At 42.5% G+C, this 21,219-nt stretch overlaps 1 protein-coding gene across 1 annotated transcript; it reads left to right on the top strand.

Moving 5' to 3' along the window:
- Window positions 1-2,492: 2,492 nt before the first annotated feature.
- On the top strand, window positions 2,493-19,575 carry LOC138794178 (lysozyme g-like). The gene is made up of 5 exons (XM_069972950.1): window positions 2,493-2,631; window positions 12,443-12,523; window positions 14,692-14,891; window positions 18,478-18,616; window positions 19,442-19,575. Exons 1-5 carry the CDS (start codon window positions 2,493-2,495, stop codon window positions 19,573-19,575), a joined length of 693 nt encoding a protein of 230 aa, XP_069829051.1.
- The last annotated feature ends 1,644 nt before the right edge of the window (window positions 19,576-21,219 follow it).

Raw genomic sequence — 21,219 nt, 5'->3', positions numbered from 1 at the left:
TGGTGCCAGCCTAATGCATACACAATCTAGGCCACGCCCATTGGGCACGGGGCTGCCAGTTTAAAAGTTGTTTTTTAGGACAATAACTGCATCACCTGCCGAACGGACTGCAGGACAGATCTTGGATTAAAAGCAGCTATCTGACGGTACAAGCGGTTTGGGGGGGGGGGGTCATATTGTGGGTACAGAGTCACTTTAAGGCCAAAACAGGTTGCGGAAGCAAGGGGTTAATGACTTTCCCTACCCTTTACTGTGTTAGGCTTGATTCACACATTCAGTAGTTTTTGAGGACTGTATATGATGTCTGCAATTATCTTTGTTTGCAATCCGCAAAACAATTGTCCTTAATGCATTGGTAATGCATCTGTAATCTGTATTTTTTGTGGATTAACAAAGAAGGGGAAGGTGATAGTTAAGTGGGAATGGTTTAAAATAATGATTCATCCGTATTTTGTACAGATCGGTGGATGTTACAAAAAATGTATTCTAAAAATTATGGATTAGCAAAAATTACGGACGTTCCCATAGACTTCTATGGGACAATCTGTGCCAAAATTATGGTCTGTACTAGAGCTTTTCATGGACTCGCCAACAGAAACTAGAAGCCAACTGAAAGCTATAGTGAGAAAAATCTGACAGAAATTCTTTACAGAAATGCACATTAAAGGGCAAAAAAACTAAGGACAGAAAGGGCTTTTTGCTCAATAGTCTAAGGCTATGTGTACACTGTGTAAAAAAAAAAAAAGAAAAAAGAAAGTTGTCCGCTGGAATGCATTGAAGTCAATAGAATGACGACCATACAATAAACATAGTGCATTGAATAACAAATGTTGTTTGCGCGGATGTCAAATTAATGTTTAGGACAATTATTTGTGGATGGTATTTTGCAAACAGACGTTATTTTTAGTTGTTCACACGCATAATCTTTTTTACTGTCTTTTCACTGTCTTTACTAATAAATTCAAAGGACATTCAAAAAAGAACGAAACCCAAAAGGACCTGAACTACATGTACCAACAGCTGTCGTTGTAATGACATGCGCCAAAAATACAAAATGATGGGCTTTATTTTTAAAGAAAAAATTTGACAGAAAAAAAAGATTGTGTGAACATGGCCTAACAGTTACATGTAAATAGGGTACCTCATACGAGAAGTGGATGAGCCAGTCAGCAGCCACATACAAAGTGCATGCAACCTGGGGGAATGCTGCTAATAAGGGATGGAGGGAGGAGAGGAGGCCAATTATGTAATGTTTTATGCAAGCCTAGAAAGATGTGTTTTAGTGCTTATGACCCCAATGTCTCATGGACATGGCAGCTGCATGAGCACCAGATGGAAGTGCCTTATCAATAGGGCTTCTAGGGGAGGTATAAAAGCTGACGGAACATGCCATACATGTACTTGTTAAGAACCCCAAAGAAAAACTAATTATGTGCCTCTATATTAAATTGTTTTGTGCTCTTGATGGATCTTATTAAAGAGGTATTCTCGCAGCCTAAAGATCTGGCAGGCATGCCTTTACCAAACTTGTAATACTACTATGGATGAATCATGACACCCCTAGAATCTCATTTACATGTGTCACCTGCAGCTAATAACAAGCTAACGCAACTGTATATCATCCACCAATGTTCATCTCTGTAGAATGGAGAGGATCCCCACTCCTGAATGTCCTAAATGTTCCCACCAGCTAGCTGTTTATTGGCACCTCATATGGGACTGCCCAACTTTACACACATTCTGGAGTAATGTTACAGCCTTCCTATGAGAGATGGCTCAATGAGCTATACCTTGCGACCCTGCCATTTGTCTATTGGGACTTCTAGATGAAGAACAATGGCCTCATCATTTACGCATATTCCTTAGGGAAATGCTCTTAGCTGCGTTGGATTGACAAAAGACCTCCACGACAGTCCATGTGGCTACATATGGTGGACAAGGTGATGGTGTTTGAAAAACTGGTTTTCACACACAGGAAATGCCCTACAAAGTTAAACAAGGTGTGGGGCCTGTGGCGTGATTCACCCCTCACGATGAACCCTGCACATAGACTTCATGTTTAAATGCTCTATATATACTTATGCCTTAAATTGTGGTACTGCAATTGTAATTGTCACTTTTAATAAAACAAGTTTAATGATGCCTTCACACGTAACGGATCCACAGCGGATTTCTCGCTGCAAACTGTACTGGGCAGGGATCCGCTAAGGATCCGTTACGTGTAAAGGCACCCTAAAGAGGTGTTCCCACAATCCTATTCATGGTTCCTAGTTAATTTGTGCTAAAATAAAATAACAGAAAAACTGTTTTAAATCACCTATGATATCTTGTAAGGCTTTGTATTACAGCCCAAAATAAAATAAAAATAAACAAAGTGTGTGAAGAAGACCTGAATATAAACCAGAACTATAACAACATATAAAAAAGATACATTTGTTTGTGTTATTTTCACTGTGACTTCCCAGAAACCAGCTAATATTTTTTTTAGTCTCATGAGTTACTTTCAGTTTGAGTTGGCCTATGCCTATAAAAGCTGGGCAGAAACTGCACACAATGCACACAGCATTTTCAGAGACACCAACGGCAACAAGCTGCTGATTCTGAAAACTTCAGTGGAGAATTCTTGCAAAGGTAAAGTTGGCATATATATATTAGATGTAATATAGATAGACAGTCTATGTACATATGACATTTTTTGTTTGTCTAGTTTCTTCCTCCTAAAAAAAAATTACATCAACAACTAAAAATATAGTTAACTATTTGCAAAATAACTTAAATAATTGTCATGAACATTAATTTGACGTCCATGCAAACAACGTTCGTTATCACCACCCCATGCTGACTAAATATTACCACTACACAATGGAAAAATCATACCGCCACATCTTAAACACACTACCACTGCTTAAAAGAGAAGTCCGGCCAAAATTAATTTTTGATATGTTGTTACTTCACGTCACGACGAAAGGTGTAATTCCTATGGAGTGTCCAGCAGGGGGCGCTCTATATATAGAAGTCTATGGGACTTTATTGTTTCTATGGATTTCTATGTAATGTAATGTAAGGTAGTGTACAGTGCTTTATTGAATGAATACATCTATGGAATACTTTGGAGAGCAAGTGTCTTTGCTCCCCAAAGTATTGCATAAATGTATTCATTCAATACATTAGGATATCACAGTAAGCCCGCCGATCCGCCGCATGCCGATCCGCCGCATTCCCGCCGATCCGCCACATATACACTGAACTATAGTATGAACAGGTGATGGGGAGCTGTAGCTGGGTAATGGCTGACTTGCCAGTGTATATGCGGCGGATCGGCGTGCGGCGGGAATGTGGCGGATCGGTGGGCTTACTGTGATATCCTAATGTATTGAATGAATACATTTATGCAATACTTTGGGGAGCAAGGAAACTTGCCCCCCAAAGTATTCCATAGATGTATTCATTCAATAAAGCACTGTACACTACACTACATTACATTACATAGAAATCCATAGAAACAATAAAATCCTATAGACTTCTAAATAGAGAGCGCCCCCTGCTGGACACTCCATAGGAATTACACCATTTGTCGTGACGTCACTGGAGAGAATTCTAACACTTCCTGATCTACTAAATTAAGGGAAATAGCCCTATATGTGCATTTCCCATAATTAATGTACATTAGAAATTTGTATAACTTTTCATAAGTAACAACATATCAAAAACTAATTTTAGCCGGACTTCTCCTTTAATGACCGGACAATACCAGTACTGCTACAAAATAATAAAAACTATGTACAGAGTCTAGCACTACCCCTCTCCCCCCCCCCCCCCCCCCCCCCCCACACACATAGTGCCAGTATAGTGATCAGGGTGCAGTTACATACAGTGACTCACAGGTGACGTCTTCTCTCATTAGAGTTGTTCACTTTTTCTTTTCTTCTCCATTCGGTCCGGGCCGTCATGAAGACTTCTGTTAGCCATGACTTGTCCCAGTGGCATCTATCAGACAAACATTTTAGGCTCCACAATTTATCAACACTCTTCTCACCCCTATACCATACCTCATCCATAGTGCCCCAACATGAACAGTTCCCCCTATCTGACATCTACACAGTAACTAGCCCCTTCTCTTTCTCCATGCTGTAAAGACTTCCATTTTGCCCTGACACTTATTGAGATCCCTTCTGCACCTCCACACTATTATAATCCCCCATCCTGTGCCCCCATGTAGTCATAATTCCCCTTGTAGTTCCCCTTCTGTGTCCCCCTGTAGTTCTTCTCCTCTGTCCCCCTGTAGGTTCACTCCTGTGTCCCCCTGTAGTTCTCCTCCTGTTTCCCTTGTAGCTCCCCTCCTGTGTCTTCTCTGCAGTTCCCCTATGTGTACCCCCTGTGGTTACCTCTCATGTCCCCATAATCCTCCCTGTAATTCCCTCTCAGGTGTCCCCATAATCCCCCCTATAGTTCCCTCTCATGTGTCCCCATAATCCCCTCTGTAGTTTCCTCTCAGGTGTCCCCATAATACCCCCTGTAGTTCCCTCTCATGTGTCCCCATAATCCCCTCTGTAGTTCCCTATCATTGTCCCCATAATCCCCCCCGTAGTTCCCTCTCATGTGTCCCCATAATCCCCTTTGTAGTTCCCTCTCATGTGTCCCCATAATCCCCCTGTAGTTCTCTTTCATGTGTCCCCATAATCCCCCCTGTAGTTCCCTCTCATGAGTCCCCATAACCCCCCCTATAGTTCCCTCTCATGTGTCCCCATAATCATCCCTTGTAGTTCTCTTTCATGTGTCCCCATAATCCCCCCTGTAGTTCTCTTTCATATGTCCCCATAACCCCCCCTGTAGTTCTCCCTCATGTGTCCGCATAATCTTCCCTGTAGTTCCCTCTCGTGCCCCATAATCACCCCCTGTAGTTCTCTCTAATGTGTCCCCATAATCCCCCCTGTAGTTCTCTCTGTGTCCCCATAATCCCCCCTGTAGTTCCCTCTCATGTGTCCCCATAATCCACCCTGTAGTTCTCTCTCATGTGTTCCCATAATCCCCCTGTAGTTCTCTCTCATGTGTCCCCATAATCCCCCCTGTAGTTATTTCTTATGTGTCCCCATAATCCCCTCTGTAGTTCTCTCATGTGTCCCCATAATCCCCCCTGTAGTTCTCTCTCATGTCCCCATAATCCCCCCTGTAGTTCTCTCTCATGTCCCCATAATTACCCCTGTAGTTCCCTTTTATGTGTCCCCATAATCCCCCCTGTAGTTATCTCTCATGTGTCCCCATAATCCCCCCCATAGTTTTCTCTCATGTGTCCCCATAATCCCCCCTGTAGTTCTCTCTCATGTGTCCCCATAATCCCCCCTGTAGTTCTCTCTCATGTCCCCATAATCCCCCCTGTAGTTCTCTCTCATGTGTCTCCATAATCCCATCTGTAGTTCTCTCTCATGTGTCTCCATAATCCCCCCTGTAGTTCTGTCTCATGTGCCCCTATAATCCCCCCCTGTAGTTCCCTCTTATGTGTCTCCATCGTCCCAATCTACCATGCGGCTGTGGCCTCCTGGATGTTTCTTGGTCAGGCTGCACACAGATCTCATGGAGCAGCCTGACCAGGATGGCATCACTGGCTGCTCCAGATCACTTCTACATCACAGGCCTAATGCAGCCCATGATGTAGAAATGAAGAGCAGAGGGCTTATCACATTGTCTGTAATTGGCCATGCAATAAACGTTTGAAGTTTATACACTGTTACAGATGCTCTTGCACTCTTGTCGCTACCTGTTGTGAAGCCTGTATAGGCATTGTGAGCATCCTAGTGTACATCCAGTACCACAGTTGGGCTGCATTGAAGTGTCTTCCACAGTGCTGTTGGACCTTATTATTTGGTATGTCTGATGAGTGTCAAAAGTTACAGCAAATGACAGTAATGCTTTAACTTGAAAACATGGTATCAGTGATGGTAAGCGGAAGCTGGAGAGATAGGAAAGATCATATTCTCATTGCCCCAGATGTGTGATGTTTCTCTTATTACTGCAGTCTACAGTATGGATTAGCAACATGGTTAACTACCTCTACCTGTGTTCCTTTTTACTATGATTCTAAATTCAGATAAGTAAAGAAATTTGAGCATTATTTTCAACTTTCATTTTTCCGTAAGAAGATGCTGAATATTTTTTTTTACTTTGTACAGTAGGCAGCAATACAAAGCATTGTACAAAATGCATTCATATGTCTATAAGATAGGCAGGTAAAACTAGTCTTGAACCGAAAAAATATTTTGTGCACACAGAGATAGAGTTTAAAGGTGTACTCTGGCAGAAAAAAAAATATTTAAATCAACTGGTTTCAGAAAGTTATATAGATTTGCAGATTATTTGTAAAAATCTCAGTATTGTAAAATTCCAGTACTTATCAGCTGCTGTACATCCTGCAGGAAGTGGTGTATTCTTTCTGATCTGACACAATGCTATCTGCTGCCACCTCTGTCTGTGACAGGAACTGTCCGGAGCAAGAGAGGTTTTCTATGGGGATTTGCTACTGCCCTGGACAGTTAATGTCACAGACAGGTGGCAGCAGAGAGCACTGTGTAAGACTGGAAAGAATACATCACTTCCCACAGGGCATACAGCAGCTGATAAGTACTAAAAGACGAGACTTTTTAGAAATAATCTGCAAATCTATATAACTTTCTGAAAACTATTTTATTTCTCCTGAGTACTCCTTTATTCATTGCCTCTTAGAGCTTCATATAGACATGGAAAAATTTCAGGCTTTGCTAGTAGCCCTGCCTTCTGGCATAAGCGATATAATCACAAAGTACATACAAATAAGTATAAAGACACAACCAATGAGGAGGTGAGCATGCAATGCGGACACACCAGGATTAAAAAAACTATATACACTGTCTAAATAGGTTCAATAATGAATCAAAATGTATCTTTTATTAAAGTCTAATGGATGAGTGCCCAAACAAAACATCCACTTGGTTTCTCAGTTAAGAAATTTGTAGCCGTCCCTTAAAGGGGCAGTCATTCTTTTTGGCAAACAGAATATCCTGCACCAAGATTGGTAAGATTAAAATTGTATCTATGACTTATCTTTATTTTGTATTATGTCATGCTGGCAATACATCTTTTTTTTCAGAGCAAGGTACAGAAAAACTCACTGCCCCTCTAAGGGTCCGTTTACACAGCCAGATTTATCTGACAGATTTTGGAAGCCAAAACCAGGAATGGATTTGAATAGAGGAGAAATCTTAGTCTTTCCTTTATGACCCGTTCCCTGTTTATGGTCTGTTCCTGGCTTTGGCTTCAAAAATTTGTCAGATAAATCTGCCTGTGTAAACGCACCATAAGAGGCGGTGATCATAGGCATAAACTTATTAATCAAGAAACAAACTAGATGTTTCATTTGGGCATTTGTCATCCATTGAATAAAAGAGATGATTGTTGTTTGCATTATTGAACATATTTAGGCTATATAATATCATGTTTTATTAGGCATATAATTTATCAAGATCATCTTAGTGATACTCTAGCCCCACCCCATGCATAAATCATAATGAATGCGATGTGGGAAGTGGTCACGTCTCCTCCCCGACTTGCCGTACCCCATTCCTGCCTGCCCATAAGGCAAGCTGTGCTTACATTGGGGAAAAGGTACAGATTTTTGCACAAACTGCATACGCCAGGGCTCAGGATGATAAATATCCCCTAGTTTTTGTAGTATAATCATGTTTAATCACCATTTAATGTTGTATTATGTTATATTTTTCTTTATGAGACACACTTGTTAGGGTGTGTGTTCACATTGCATGCTTACTAGAGATGAGCAAATTTACAGTATTAACAAAGCTCTTTGGTAGCTAGGCAGTTGGCTTATCAGCTGGCTGCCTTTAAAGTCTGTTGCGCTCTGTGCCACTTCATTCCGGGTGCTAGGAACAACTAAATCCAGTCCTGGAAAATTGGGAGTCGTTTCCCAGGACTGGATCCAGCTTTTCCAGGCACCAGGAGCAGAGCAGCATGAAGTTCAAAGGCAGATGGCTAATAAGCCAACTGCCGAGCTAACAAAGAGCTTTGTTAATACTGTAAATTCGCTCATCTCTAACGCTTACCTTCTGATTGATTATGTTGGATGTTTTTATTCATATATATATATATATATATATATATATATATATATATAGTTAAATCCAGAAATAGCAGCAGCAGACAGCACTTGAAATCAATGGAGTGTTTATTCACTGCTTGAGATGGCTGCTATTGTGGAGCCGAAACGTCGCACACCGGTGAATAAACATCCATTGATTTCAAGTGCTGTCTGCTGCTGCTCTTTTGCTGCCAGTTTGGTGAGGTGTGCACTTTATCATTTTCCTCTACTTACCTGTGCTGCTGCTGCTGCTTTGTATGTATAGTGTTGTTATATCTCTCATGCCATGGGGAAGGGCAATTAGCAAATCCTGAAATGCTTTGGTGTTTTGGTCAATTTTTCCATGTTTGTATGGAGCTTTGAGAGGCAATGAATTAGGATTAAACTGCTCTGTTACTTTGTGATCCTGGACTTACTTTCTTTGTGTGTACAGTTGAAGGGCTAGGCTAGGTTCACAGGTTTTGCAGTCCGTTTGACAGATCCGTTTTTAACTGGTTACTTTTAACGTACACAAAAATGTGGTCAACCACATTTTTGAATACGCTAAAGAGAAAACATTTTCAATGGGGTTCACTGGGTTTCCATCTGGTGGTCATTTATTTTGAAGGATTTGCGCGGGCAAAAAATTACTGCTAGAAATAAACAGACCTTTTAATGAAGCTTCCAAATGGAAGTGTAAACCTAGCCGAAGGGTAAGCTGAATTGATACCTGTTTGCTGTTGATCTAAAATATTTTGATTGAATTGTTTTTACATGATTATTTTTAGTTTTCACATTGAAATCTTGGTGAATAAATAGCCACATTAATGGTATGTGATAGCTCACATCCACTCAGAAAATCTAGAAATAAGCTGAGCTGCCAGAAGGTGTCTTGAGAGTAACTGCTGTGGTAATGGCTGACATAGGAGATAGCTTTGATGCTGGGCATTTAAACTATCCAGCACCAATGCAGTGCTGTGAAAGAAAGGGCGCTCCATTTCCAAAATGGTCCCCATGCCAGCACATTGTTAATAAGAATGACAATACACTCAAGGTTACAAAGGCTTACAGCCCTTTCCTCATATCATTCCTTGGCTATACAGGAAGATGTGTGGCCGAAGAACAAGGATTTTGTAGCACACCAAAAAGATAGCCAAAGAACGAGTATTTTGGCTGATATTTGGCCCTATTACACAGGCATTTGTGGACTATTCAGCTGATAATATTCAAGTAATGTCCTTAACCCCACATCTGGATATCGTATATGGGTGCTATCATTCTGGTTTGTTACATACTGTTCTGTATTAACTGACTGTTGCCTTTTTTGGGCCATTGGGGGTAGTTGTAATTAGTATACAGCAATGTAAGTTATTTAAAGCATTTTCAAAGCCTGTTTATTATAATGATTTCACACAAAATGGTTTTTTTTTTTCCTGATTTTAGGTATATAGTGAAAAGTGACAATGGCTTGTAAGTATCTATAGAACAACAATCTGTGCTGTGTGATATGACCCTATAAGGGTGCCCTAAAACAGTTTTTTGTGGCCTTTTTTTTTGGCCACCACAAAAATCCTAGAAAAAACGCTAATGCAGTGCATGGCATTTTTTTCTAATGTATTTGTGTTTATGTATTGTGTTGGAACTTACTGTGACATTTGGACCGGAACATGGACTTCATTGCTGACCCAAATGCACCCGCTCAAGAAAGAAAATGACCCCTCCCCTGATGGGGCAGGTACAGGTGGGGCAGGTGCCAGACTAACCCCCTGTGGGCCAGACTGTGCTCAGCTGGGGGGGAGCAAGGGGTGAAAGTCTGGTCCCCAGGGGATTAAGTTGACCCCTTGTGTGCCAGACTGTGCTTTGTTAAAGGGGTGGGGAGGTAGGATATAACTTACCCTCTGGACTTCTCCCAGTGTTTTCTCCATCAAATAAACAGCAGCTGAGGCAGGACCCAGCTGCTGCCGCTGTTTGGATGAGCTGAGACTTGTGCAGTTCTGCTCAGTCAATCAGCAGGTGCAGCGATGTCCCGCCTCAGCCACTGAACGGAATTTGAAGAGCCAGAGCCCCGCACACGGCAAGTTCAGTGTGCCAGGCTCTGGTGAAGAAAGAAGGCTTTAGAGGTGAGTATGAACACTCCTCCCTTTCCCCTGCAGTCTGATCCTTAGACGGTTAAGTGGGGATACAATGCATGCTCACCTAACCCATTGGGTGCCAGACTGTAAGCAGCTATCGGTAAAGATGCTGCATACTGTAAGAGGCAGAACACCTGTTTTTTTAAGACATCAATATCCAGAGGATTATGTCTGATTTATTGGACATTGCTGATGCCAGTAACCTTTGAGCATCAAAACTAGCGCTCCTGGACTGGATGGCTGGTATTATTAGGAGCACTAGTTTTGACTCTCCGGGACTACTGGCACCAGGCACCTCTTAGTACCCCTGGTGCGGTGGGTACTTCGGTAATAATGGAAGGGGGTTAGTGTTAGCTGTTTTCCTAGCTAACACTAAGCCCCAGCTTAGTAATGGATGCAGTCTATAAGATGGCTTCCACTACTAAGCTTGTAAAGTAAATTTAAAAAAAAATTGAAAAATATTCTTCATTAAAAAATTTCACTCCAACTCCCTCTCGTTGACCATCTTATTAAAAAAAAAAAAAATCCAATGGCCATCGACGTAGTCCAACAAATTTGACGTAAACTTCTGGATACTCATAACTGAAAAACAAAAAGGAAAGACATAAAAGTCTTGCAAAATCTTCAAGATGTTTTTGTTCTACCCCCTATTAGTGCTGTTCTGGGGTCACTTCCCTGCACTGAGCCCCCACAGATCTATGTATTCTTATATGCCACAAAGCATTCAGTGTATAGGACCTAACTACAACAGCTGCAGGCACTACAACTCCCAGCATGTACTAACAGTCTGCAGCCCTCGGGATATGCTGGGAGTTGTAGTGCCTGCAGCTGTTGTAGTTGGGTATAAGTGCATTATACACTGGATGCTTTGTGGTTGATCAGAATACATAGATCTGTGGGGGCTCAGTGCAGGGAAGTGACCCCAGAACATCAATAATAAGATATAGGGGGAGATGTTTTTGTTCTATCCCCTATTAGTGCTGTTCTGGGGTCACTTCCCTGCACTGAGCCCCCACAGATCTATGTATTCTTATATGCCACAAAGCATTCAGTGTATAGGACCTAACTACAACAGCTGCAGGCACTACAACTCCCAGCATGTACTAACAGTCTGCAGCCGTCAGGATATGCTGGGAGTTGTAGTAAAGTAGTACAATCCTCTGATAGCTGCCACTGTAGACAGATGTATTGCTGGACCTTCAGGGCTGATGGTTGTCACCCACCCACCAGGAGCCTCTGCACACAGTGATTTATTACCGAGTTGTCCTCTTAGAGACTACAACTCAGAGAGCTGTATAAATGGAGGGTGTTCTGAGATTTGTCATAGATACAGATGAATTCAGGAAAGGAGCGGGTCAGCATGTCGTGTCTCACTGGTTGTATATTGGTGGGCTCCAGGTACCCCAGTCCAACACTGGACAGAACCAGTCCCCAAACTAAGACGTCCCCGGCCTCCTTCCTTCCTCCATTACGTCTGTTTGATGAGAACAGCGGGCATCAAGCAAAGCGGCACCCAAGTGCCAGGGTATATACCATGCATGTACAGTAACGGCGGGGAGGAGGGGGGGGGGGGCCTCTGCGTGCAAAGTGCCCAGGGCAGCATGAACCTTAAATACAGGCCTGACTAGGCCTCCATACTAGTGTTGAGCTAATCTGTCAAAAGTGTTCGAGTCGGCAACTGAAAGACTCAGCATTTGATTACCGGTGGCTGCAGAGATTGCATGCCACCCTGGGGCTGCCAGGAAAATATGGACATGACCGTAGGTTGTATCCATGGCATTGATCAGTATAATCGATCTAAATATTGCTGATTTAAAAAGCACAGAAAAAAATGTTAATGTTTTTTATCCTTCACAGTAAAAGGTGTAAACAAAACAAACTTCAAACATCACAATTGCTGATTTTTGGACATATTGAAAACAAAATTAACTAGGTTCCAACAAGCTCGAGCACTTGGCATTTGATTGCCGGTGGCTAAAGAAGTTAGATGCAGCCCTAGAGCTCTCAGGAAAACATGGTTACAGCCTTAGGCTATGTTCACACACAGTATGAGTGGATGGCCGCCATTTAATGGCAAATAATTGCTGTTATTTTGAAACAATGGCCGTTTGAAATTAATATATTAAGAATTTAAATAATTATGGCTTCCAGAAGGCGAGGAGGAAATCATAATCATGATATTTCTTTCTTTTTTTTTCCTTCAAAGCAAGATATGGTAATCTGAATGAAATTCCTACGTCCGGTGCCTCGGCTACAACTGGAAGACATGATGGACAGAATTATTCTGGTAAGGGATTTCATGAGATACAATAAGATACTGTAAGGGTGCATTCACACGTACAGGATCCGCAGCAGTTTTGCAGCAGATTTGATGGTGCAGATTTGATGCTGTGTTCAGTTATTTAGATTATTTTCTGCTAGAGATCCGCTGCAGAAAATCTGCTGCTATACGGTGTGTGTGAACCACCCTAATAGAAATAACTCTTCAGTTATACAAATAAATGGGCACTGCTACTGGAGGGTGAAAAGAGCATAAGTAAGTTTATATAGTAAATACTTTTGTGCAGGGCTAGTGCTTTACATATAGCTATTGGTTTCTGCACAAAGAGATTTTATGTTCAGTTTTGCAGATTTTCTGCAAGTAAATTGCAATGCAAGTAAATGGGACTTTAAAGCAAATGTACCATCAGGTGCATCGTTTTTTTTTAGTTTTCTTCTTTTAACATTACCTGATTGGCACCGGTGTGGGGATCACAGTGGCGCAGGCCTTTAGTTTAAACTGTCGCCTGGTTCCTGCGCTGTGTGCCATTTTTTACCGAGCACCAGCCAAGCTTGGGGCACTGGGGGGGAGGCTCCAGGCCCACAGTGTGACCATCTTCCCTCTGATTCTATTGAAGGGGCATCACAGAGGGGAGGGGATATCGCCTGCCCTCAGTGCTTTGAGCCGGGTTGGTGCTTAGGAAAATAAAAGTACCAAGTGCGGGAACCGTACGGCATTTAAAAAAAAAAGATCACACCACTGGGATCCCTGCACCAGCGCCGATTGAGTAATGGTATAAAAAAAAAAAAAAAACAGAACCCTGATGTACTAGATGGTACATTCACTTTAAAACGCCATTTACACATTGTGGGTAGATTCTACGCCCATAATAAGATGTGCTGCAAGTTTAAAAATCTGTAGCAATCTTTTACAGATTAAGGCCGGGTTCACACACAGTAAGACACCAGCCATTCTGTGACCCGGCAATGTCACAAAACAGCTGGTGTCAGTGAAGTTCATCCTGGCTGGTACTGCAGTGTCGGCCGGATGAACTTAATTTCTGTTCAATTGGGATGCGGGCGCATTCGGTTGTGCCCGCATCCCAATTCAGCATTGCATACAATCTAAAATACGGCCAGAGCTGCTCTTTACATTGTGTGAACTGTCAGTTCTGTGCAGCCGGTATTCAATGAATAGTATCTGCGCAAAACTGACATGTCAGTTTTTCAAGCGACCACTAGGATTTCCAGCCGGAGTGTATACTATGTGTATAGACTCCAGATGAAATTCCATTGAAATGCAATTTAAATTTGCAACAACGACCGTGATTAATTCAAAATATATGTTGTGTGAACATAGCCTTAACCTACATAAATGTGCATGTATGGTGCTGATATTTTTTTTTATATTGCTTATACTGACAGCATGTAGTTTTTCACTTAAGGTGTCACTGTTATTTTAAAAAAAAACGTTTGAAGTGTCATAGAGACATGTCAAAAGTTTTGATAGGTCCAGGTCTGAGTATGCAGTGCCCCCGCTCTAAGATAAAAAAAAACAAAAAACTTCAGGCTCCATAGAGCTCTACTTTAACTCTGACTTTAAGTCTGACTACACTTTAAGCGTTAGGGCAACACTTGAAAGTCTGCCCCTACACTGTGTAGCCCAACTTTTTATGGTAGTTAGCTGCTATACTGTATGTCCCACTGTTGTCGGGCTTCTATAGTGTAACTCCCTCTGTAGTATACCTCCCTCCCCCACTGTAGTTCTTCCCCTAAACTGTATACATCCCCCCTCTGCAGTAAGGCCCCCATACAGTATACAACCCTTCTCTGCAGGCAGTTCCCATACTGTATACATCCCTCCTCTACAGTGGGGCCTCCCATATTGTATACCTCCCTCCCCTTCTGTAGTTGGACCACGTACTCCATATTCAATATTACCTTCTGTGCATCTTTTTAACTTTCCTGCCTCCCCTGCAGCTCGTGCTAAGAATGTGAGGGAGAGTATAACAAGTCTAGCACTGATTGACTGATACTTAGCCATCCAGTGTCACGTATCGGGTCAACTGAGTTAAACAGGCACTTATTTTTGCAGTAGTGTTTAAATTTCAAGCCTAATTCTAAAAGAAGCTAGGTCTTTTTTTTGGAGAAACACAGTAGTTATACAGAACCTTTTCTTGTTGCATAAATACAAAGGTATCATTGGTTCAGAGAAGCTGGCAGAAAAAGATCTGGAAAGCATGAAAAGCTACAAGCACATCATAAAGTCCGTGTCTAGAAAAACGGGAGTAGATGCAGCTATTATTGCCGGAATCATATCACGCGAGTCACGTGCTGGACGTGCTCTAGATTCAAATAGATATGGTGACCATGGAAAAGCATTTGGGCTCATGCAGGTAATAACAAAAGATCTATCATTTTATAGATTTTACTAACTGCAACAGAGTACAGAAAACATGTAAGCCATCTACTAATTCTGATAAATTTAAAGAGTATCTGTCATGAAAAAAAGGCGTTTGACATGTCAGGGAGACATGTCAAAGGTTTAACCCCTTAAGGTCAAAGCCAATTTTCGCTTTTGCGCTTTTTCCACTTTATGTTTAAAAGGCCATGGCACTTGCATTTTTTCACCTAGAGACCCCTATGAGCCCTTATTTTTTGCGACACCAATTGTACTTTGCAATGACAGACTTTATTTTCCCATAAAATATGCTGCAAAACTGGAAAAAAATAATTTGCGCTGTCAAATAGAAAAAAAAAAAGAAACTTGTTTTCATTTCAGGGAGTTTCGTGTTTACGCCGTTCACCCTGGGGTAAAACTGAAATTATGCATGTTCCTCAAGTCGTTACGATTACAACGATATGTAACATGTATAACTTTTATTTTATTTGATGGCTTTTAAAAAATTCAAACCATTGTTAACAAATATATGTTCCTTAAAATTGCTCTATTCCCATGCTTATAGCGCTTTTATCCTTTGGTCTATGGGGCTGATTGAGGTGTTATTTTTTGCGCCATGAAATGTAATTTCTATCGGTACCTTGATTGCGTATAAGCGACTTTTCGATCGATTATTATAACATTTTTTTCTGGATTTGATGCGACCAAAAAATGCGCAATTTGTCACTTTGGAATTTTTTTGCGCTGACGCTGTTTCCCGTGTGAGATCAGGAATGTGATAATTTAATCATTCGGGCGTTTACGCACGCGGGGATACCAAATATGTTTATTTATTTGTTTAATTTTATAAAATGGGAAAAGGGGGGTGATTTGGACTTTTATTAGGGGAGGGGATTTTTTATTAATAAAAAAACATTTTTACTTTTTTTGTACTGTAACTGGAAGTCCCCCTGGGGGACCTGTATATACACAGCACTGATCTTTCATAGAGATCAATGCTGTGTATATACAGTACACAGCAAAGATAAGTGAGATCAGTGATACATTGCTTTGGCTTGCTGCAGGCCAGTGCAATGTATTGCCGAGCCGGGATCAGCGTCATTGCGACGCTGAGGCTCAGCCTGGCCTGGCCAGAAGCACGGATCTCCCCCCTGTGATCGCATTGCGGGGGGAGATCCGTCCCACTAGACACCAGGGACACCGGGAGCAAAGCATCTAAATGCAACTGTCAGGTTTGATAGCTGCATTTAGATGCTTAATTAGACGGTGCGGCAACGGAACCCATGACGGCTAATAGAGGCATTCCCCGGCTGCAGATAACAGCCAGGAGCAGGGCCGTTCAGAGCGGGACCCCTCTCTGAACTTCCTCCCCGCGTCACCATGACGTATGATACAACATGGGACGCTAAGGGGTTATCGGTCCGGGTCCAAGTGTTCAGACCCTGAGCTAATTGGTAGTGTCTATGTGAGACGACTCCATAGACTTGTATTATGTGGCTGTCTCAGTCATGTGACACAGAGCTATGAGAGAATGTGCTGAGCATGGATTTGTCCAAGCAGGTTCCACCAATTGGTCATGGACTCAACACTTCATACGACCGAAACTTTTGACATGTCTCTCTGACATTCCAATGCAAAGGGGGTTCAGCAGCACCAGTGGATTAGTAGACTAGGTTCACAGTCTCAAGAGAGTGAACCAAAAGATATAGAAAATTAAATAGTATCCAAGGTGTAATAATCCAAAACAATTTATTCAGCCAAATGTCAATGTGTTTCGACCAGAAGGGGTCTTTTACAAGTTTTTGAAGCCAAAGCCAAGAACAAATGATACATGGAGAACATGTGAGAAGGAAAGACTGACACATTTCTTCAAACCACTAAATAATGCTAAACATGAATAGAAAGAATCTTCCTCAGCAGGGAGGGTATAAACTGGAGGGACACTAAATCCTGAAGATGAGGGGAGCTCAGAAGGTATAAGCCCCTCCTGCCCTTTATATAATCCTGCCCAGATAAAGAGCACTTCCCATCCCCCGCCTCCTTTAACTAATTTACAAAGCCTTGTATGTCTATCAAGGAGGGACTTGGAGGTAAGAGTGAAGGAGAATAGGTACCTTGTTCTACTACCAGAGCTGTTCAGCCGCCTACTTGACACTTGGCAGCAAGAGGAAAAGGACATTTCATGTTATAAAGTTTGTTTTTGCAGCTCTTAGGAGCAAATATAACAGACAGATTCCCTTTACTAAGGCCTAATTCGCAAATTCCCTGCACACGAAGTATATATGGAAGGTGTGCAGCGGAATGGATATCAGACCTCCCAGCATTATGTATCAATATGATGTTGGGAGAGCCAAGTGTTTAAATCTTCAAGGCAATTTACTTACACAGCCATGCAGCTATATCAATAGTCTTGTGAGGATTTAAATACTTGGCTCTCCCGGCATCATATTGATACATAATGCTGGGAGGTCTGATATCCATTCCGCTGCACACCTTCCATATATACTGCGTGTGCAGGGAATTTGCGAATTAGGCCTTAGTAAAGGGAATCTGTCTGTTATATTTGCTCCTAAGAGCTGCAAAAACAAACTTTATAACATGAATGTCACGGCCGCGGCGGCGTCCCGTGTTCCGGGCCGCCGCCGCGACCTCCTCCTGCCCCATGCAGCCGCCGGGGTCCTTGTGCAGGGACCCGGCGCTGCTGCTAGTTCGGCCCCTGGGGGCGCCTCACCTCTCCTCCGCTCCTGTCTCTGTCTGTGCCGGCCGGCGCGCGCGTCCCCGCCTCCTAGGGCGCGCGCGCGCCGGCTGTCTCAGATTTAAAGGGGCAGTGAGCTCCTAATTGGTCCACATGTCAATCACTCCCCTATAAGTTCCAGCCCTGCCCCACTACAGGGGTTGGAGCCTCTACATGCTTCCCATAGCGTTTGGCCCAGCCCCCTGTTGTTCCTGATTCCTATCCGCTACCTGGTCCCAAGTCCTTGTTCCGGATACCTATCCGCTACCGCCTGCAGTCACTAGCAACCAAGCCAGGGGTAGCGACCTGGGGGTCGCCTGCCGCAGCAAGTCCATTCCGCCTTGCGGCGGGCTCTGGTGAAAACCAGCGGCCCCTTAGACTCCGCTACCTGGTGAGGTTAGTGCCATCGCTAGTGACGGTCCAGTGGATCCACTACTCCAGGCGTTACAATGAAATGTCCTTGGGAGGTCTGATTATCCTTGGGAGGTCTGATAATCCATTCTGCTGCACACCATCCATATATACAAAGTGTGCACTGAGCATGGGAATAAGGCCTATGATGGAAAAATGATTTTTTCAATGATTTTTTTTTCTTTTGTGTGGTTTGTAAGCCACCAGTTGAGTGGAAAGGATGTTAAAAAGTCACGTATAATAAATGTGTGTAAAATTCCACAACATGCAAGATAAGCATAGTGAAATGTCATAAAAATATTGCAGAAATGCTTGATAAACGTTAAAGAAAGAAAAAAGAACACAGGCACAAAGAGTGTTGTTTCTTTGATACTCCTCTGTCTCTTTGCATTAGTTGTCACCTGCATCTAGATAAGCCTTGTATTACTGTTTACAGATTGATGAATGTCATGAACACCGTTATGGAGCTTGGGATAGTGAAGAACATTTATTACAGGCTACAGAGATTCTGTGCTCCATGTTTGGGTATATAAAACAAAAGTTTCCTGGGTGGACACGAAGCCAACAAATGAAAGGTAACAACAAAGTCTATGGGACAGATTTACACACTGGTCTTTAGATAAAACTTGTTGGAGTAATTTGCGGAAAATTTACTAAGACACAGGTATTTTAATAAATTTGTTGTATCTAGGGGTGGCTGTGTGCCAGATTAAAACCTATACCAGCTAAAGGCATATTTATAGACCGTCAGGCTATGTTCACACGGCGTATGAGACCGGCCGTTCGTGACCCGGCCGGGTCATGGAACGGCTGGTCTCTGAAAAGATCATCCCGGCCGGCCGGATGACCTTTCTGGACGCAGTGTTCTGATGCGGGCGCATCAGCACGCGCCCGCATCAGAACTCTCATAGCACACAATGAAGCGAGCGGCCGGAGCTGCTCACTTCCTTGTGTGAACTGACAGGTCTTTCTGTTGCCGCAATTCACTGAACTGACATGTCAGTTGTTTGCGGCGCCGTATGGGATCCCGGCTGGAGCGTATACAATGTGTATACGCTCCTGCCAGGATCCCATAGAAGAATAGGCAGTGTTCCACACCGTACAAAAAACGGTTGTTGTTGCCAATGGCAACAACGGCCATACTTTTATGCTGTGTGAACATAGCCTCAAACTGACAGAGGTTTTAAGGGTGGCTTTACAGACAGCTTTGTTGTGGCATATTTCTGGTCTTTAAATTGCTTTTTTTGGGGCGTGTTTTTTGTCATTTTTTATTTTAGTGTTTTTTGTTTTGTTTTTTGCCTCCAGGAAACTGCATTATTAATTCCCACATTTCTGTTTATGGAGAATAGATATAATATGCATGGCTTATATTCTTACTATTTTTATATATTATTTTACAGGTGCTATTGCAGCCTACAATATGGGTCCAGATTGTGTCACCAGTTTTAATCAAATTGATATGCACACTACGGGCAAGGACTACTCTAATGATGTTGTTGCCAGAGCAAAGTTTTATAAGAGGCATGGATTCTAACAAAACGAAGGAATCATAAGTCACATGATTCTTCTTATATTGCACAAATGTAGCTGATTATAAATGCTTGTGAAACAAATACTAATGAAATCACCATGTTGTGGAACACCGCAGTGCTACATTGTGTAATGTTATATCTGTATTGAAAATAAAGCTACACAGAACAAAATGCTAATGTCTATAGCTATAACTGTAATTTTCTATATGGCAGATTGTGGGGTTCTAGCACTAGCCAGCTAATATGGTTAAAGGACAAGTCCGGGGTCTGACCAAAAAATCAATTACCAAGTAAACTGGGGATTTTAAATACCTTTGAAATAGGAAAGGTTTTAGCCCAAAATTGCCACTCTCTGACCCCCACATCACCCATTCTCATCATCAGGTTTTCTTCCCTCACTTTCTGTCTGAGCCGCAGCTCAGTTACTACATCTCCCAGCATCCCTTTGCCTTGTTTCAGTTAGTCTGTCACACCAACTGTATACTCCCTTCACCTCCTTGTCCAGCCTTCCCCACCGACCCCCTGAATGTTACCACTCCCACATGTATATACAAAAGTGTATATAGACATATATCTATCTATCTATCTATCTATCTATCTATCTATCTATCTATCTATCGCTCTCTTTCTATATATATATATATATATATATATATATATAGTACTTCAGTGTAAACCATATATATTGAATAGAACACTTTACACTTCAATATATATGGTTGGAGTTTACACTGACACTGAAGTAGTATGAACACATCAGAGCTGCAGTATTGGTATCAGTGTAGACTCCAACCATATACATTAAATAGAACACCTACCGCAGTTTACACTGACACCAATACTGCAGCTCTGATGTGACCATACTACTTCAGTGTCAGTGTAAACTCCAACCATATATATTGAATAGAACACCTACAGCAATTTACACTGGCACTGAATACATGATGAATACATCAGAGCTGCAGTATTGGTGTCAGTGTAAACTGCTGTATGTGTTCTATTCAATATATATGGTTGGAGTTTACACTGACACTGAAGTAGTATTGACGCATCAGAGCTGCAGTATTGGTGTTAGTGTAGACTCCAATAATATACATTGAATAGAACACTTACCGCAGTTTACACTGACACCAATACTGCAGCTCTGATTCAGTTTAAACTGCTGTAGGTGTTCTATTCATGGTTTACACTGACACTGAAGTAGTGATTTTAGTGATGCTTTCACAGATCACAGCCATGCTCTGAGGCTGGCGCAGGGGAGGGGGTTTGAGCTTGGAGCTGTGCGACACCAGGAGCAGTGCTTTTGAAAGGTTGTGTGTGTTGTGAGGATGTCAGGGAGGTTGTTTTGTGCTGTGAAGCTGCTGGGGGAAGGGGGTGTGTTTTGTGCTGGGAGCTGTGCGGTCAGGCATACTGGGAGCTGTGCCTTCAGGATGCGGGGAGGCATGTCGGGAGCAGTGTTGGGGGGCATGCTTGGAGGCTTGCCTAGAAGAAGGGGGGGAGGGACGACCACAATGAGGAATCGTGATGTAGCAGGGTCCATGTCACGACCCAAGATGGCGCCTGGGGATTCTAGTTCGTCATGACATCACTAGAAATAACTGAACTACAGCACTTCCGGCCGTGAGAGTGACACAAACTGGGGCAAG

This window comes from Dendropsophus ebraccatus, chromosome 5, assembly GCF_027789765.1.
Source record: "Dendropsophus ebraccatus isolate aDenEbr1 chromosome 5, aDenEbr1.pat, whole genome shotgun sequence".
Classification (NCBI taxonomy): Eukaryota; Metazoa; Chordata; class Amphibia; order Anura; family Hylidae; genus Dendropsophus; species Dendropsophus ebraccatus.
The sequence above is the reverse complement of the archived record's forward strand: the minus strand, read 5'-3'. Positions and strand labels throughout refer to the sequence as shown.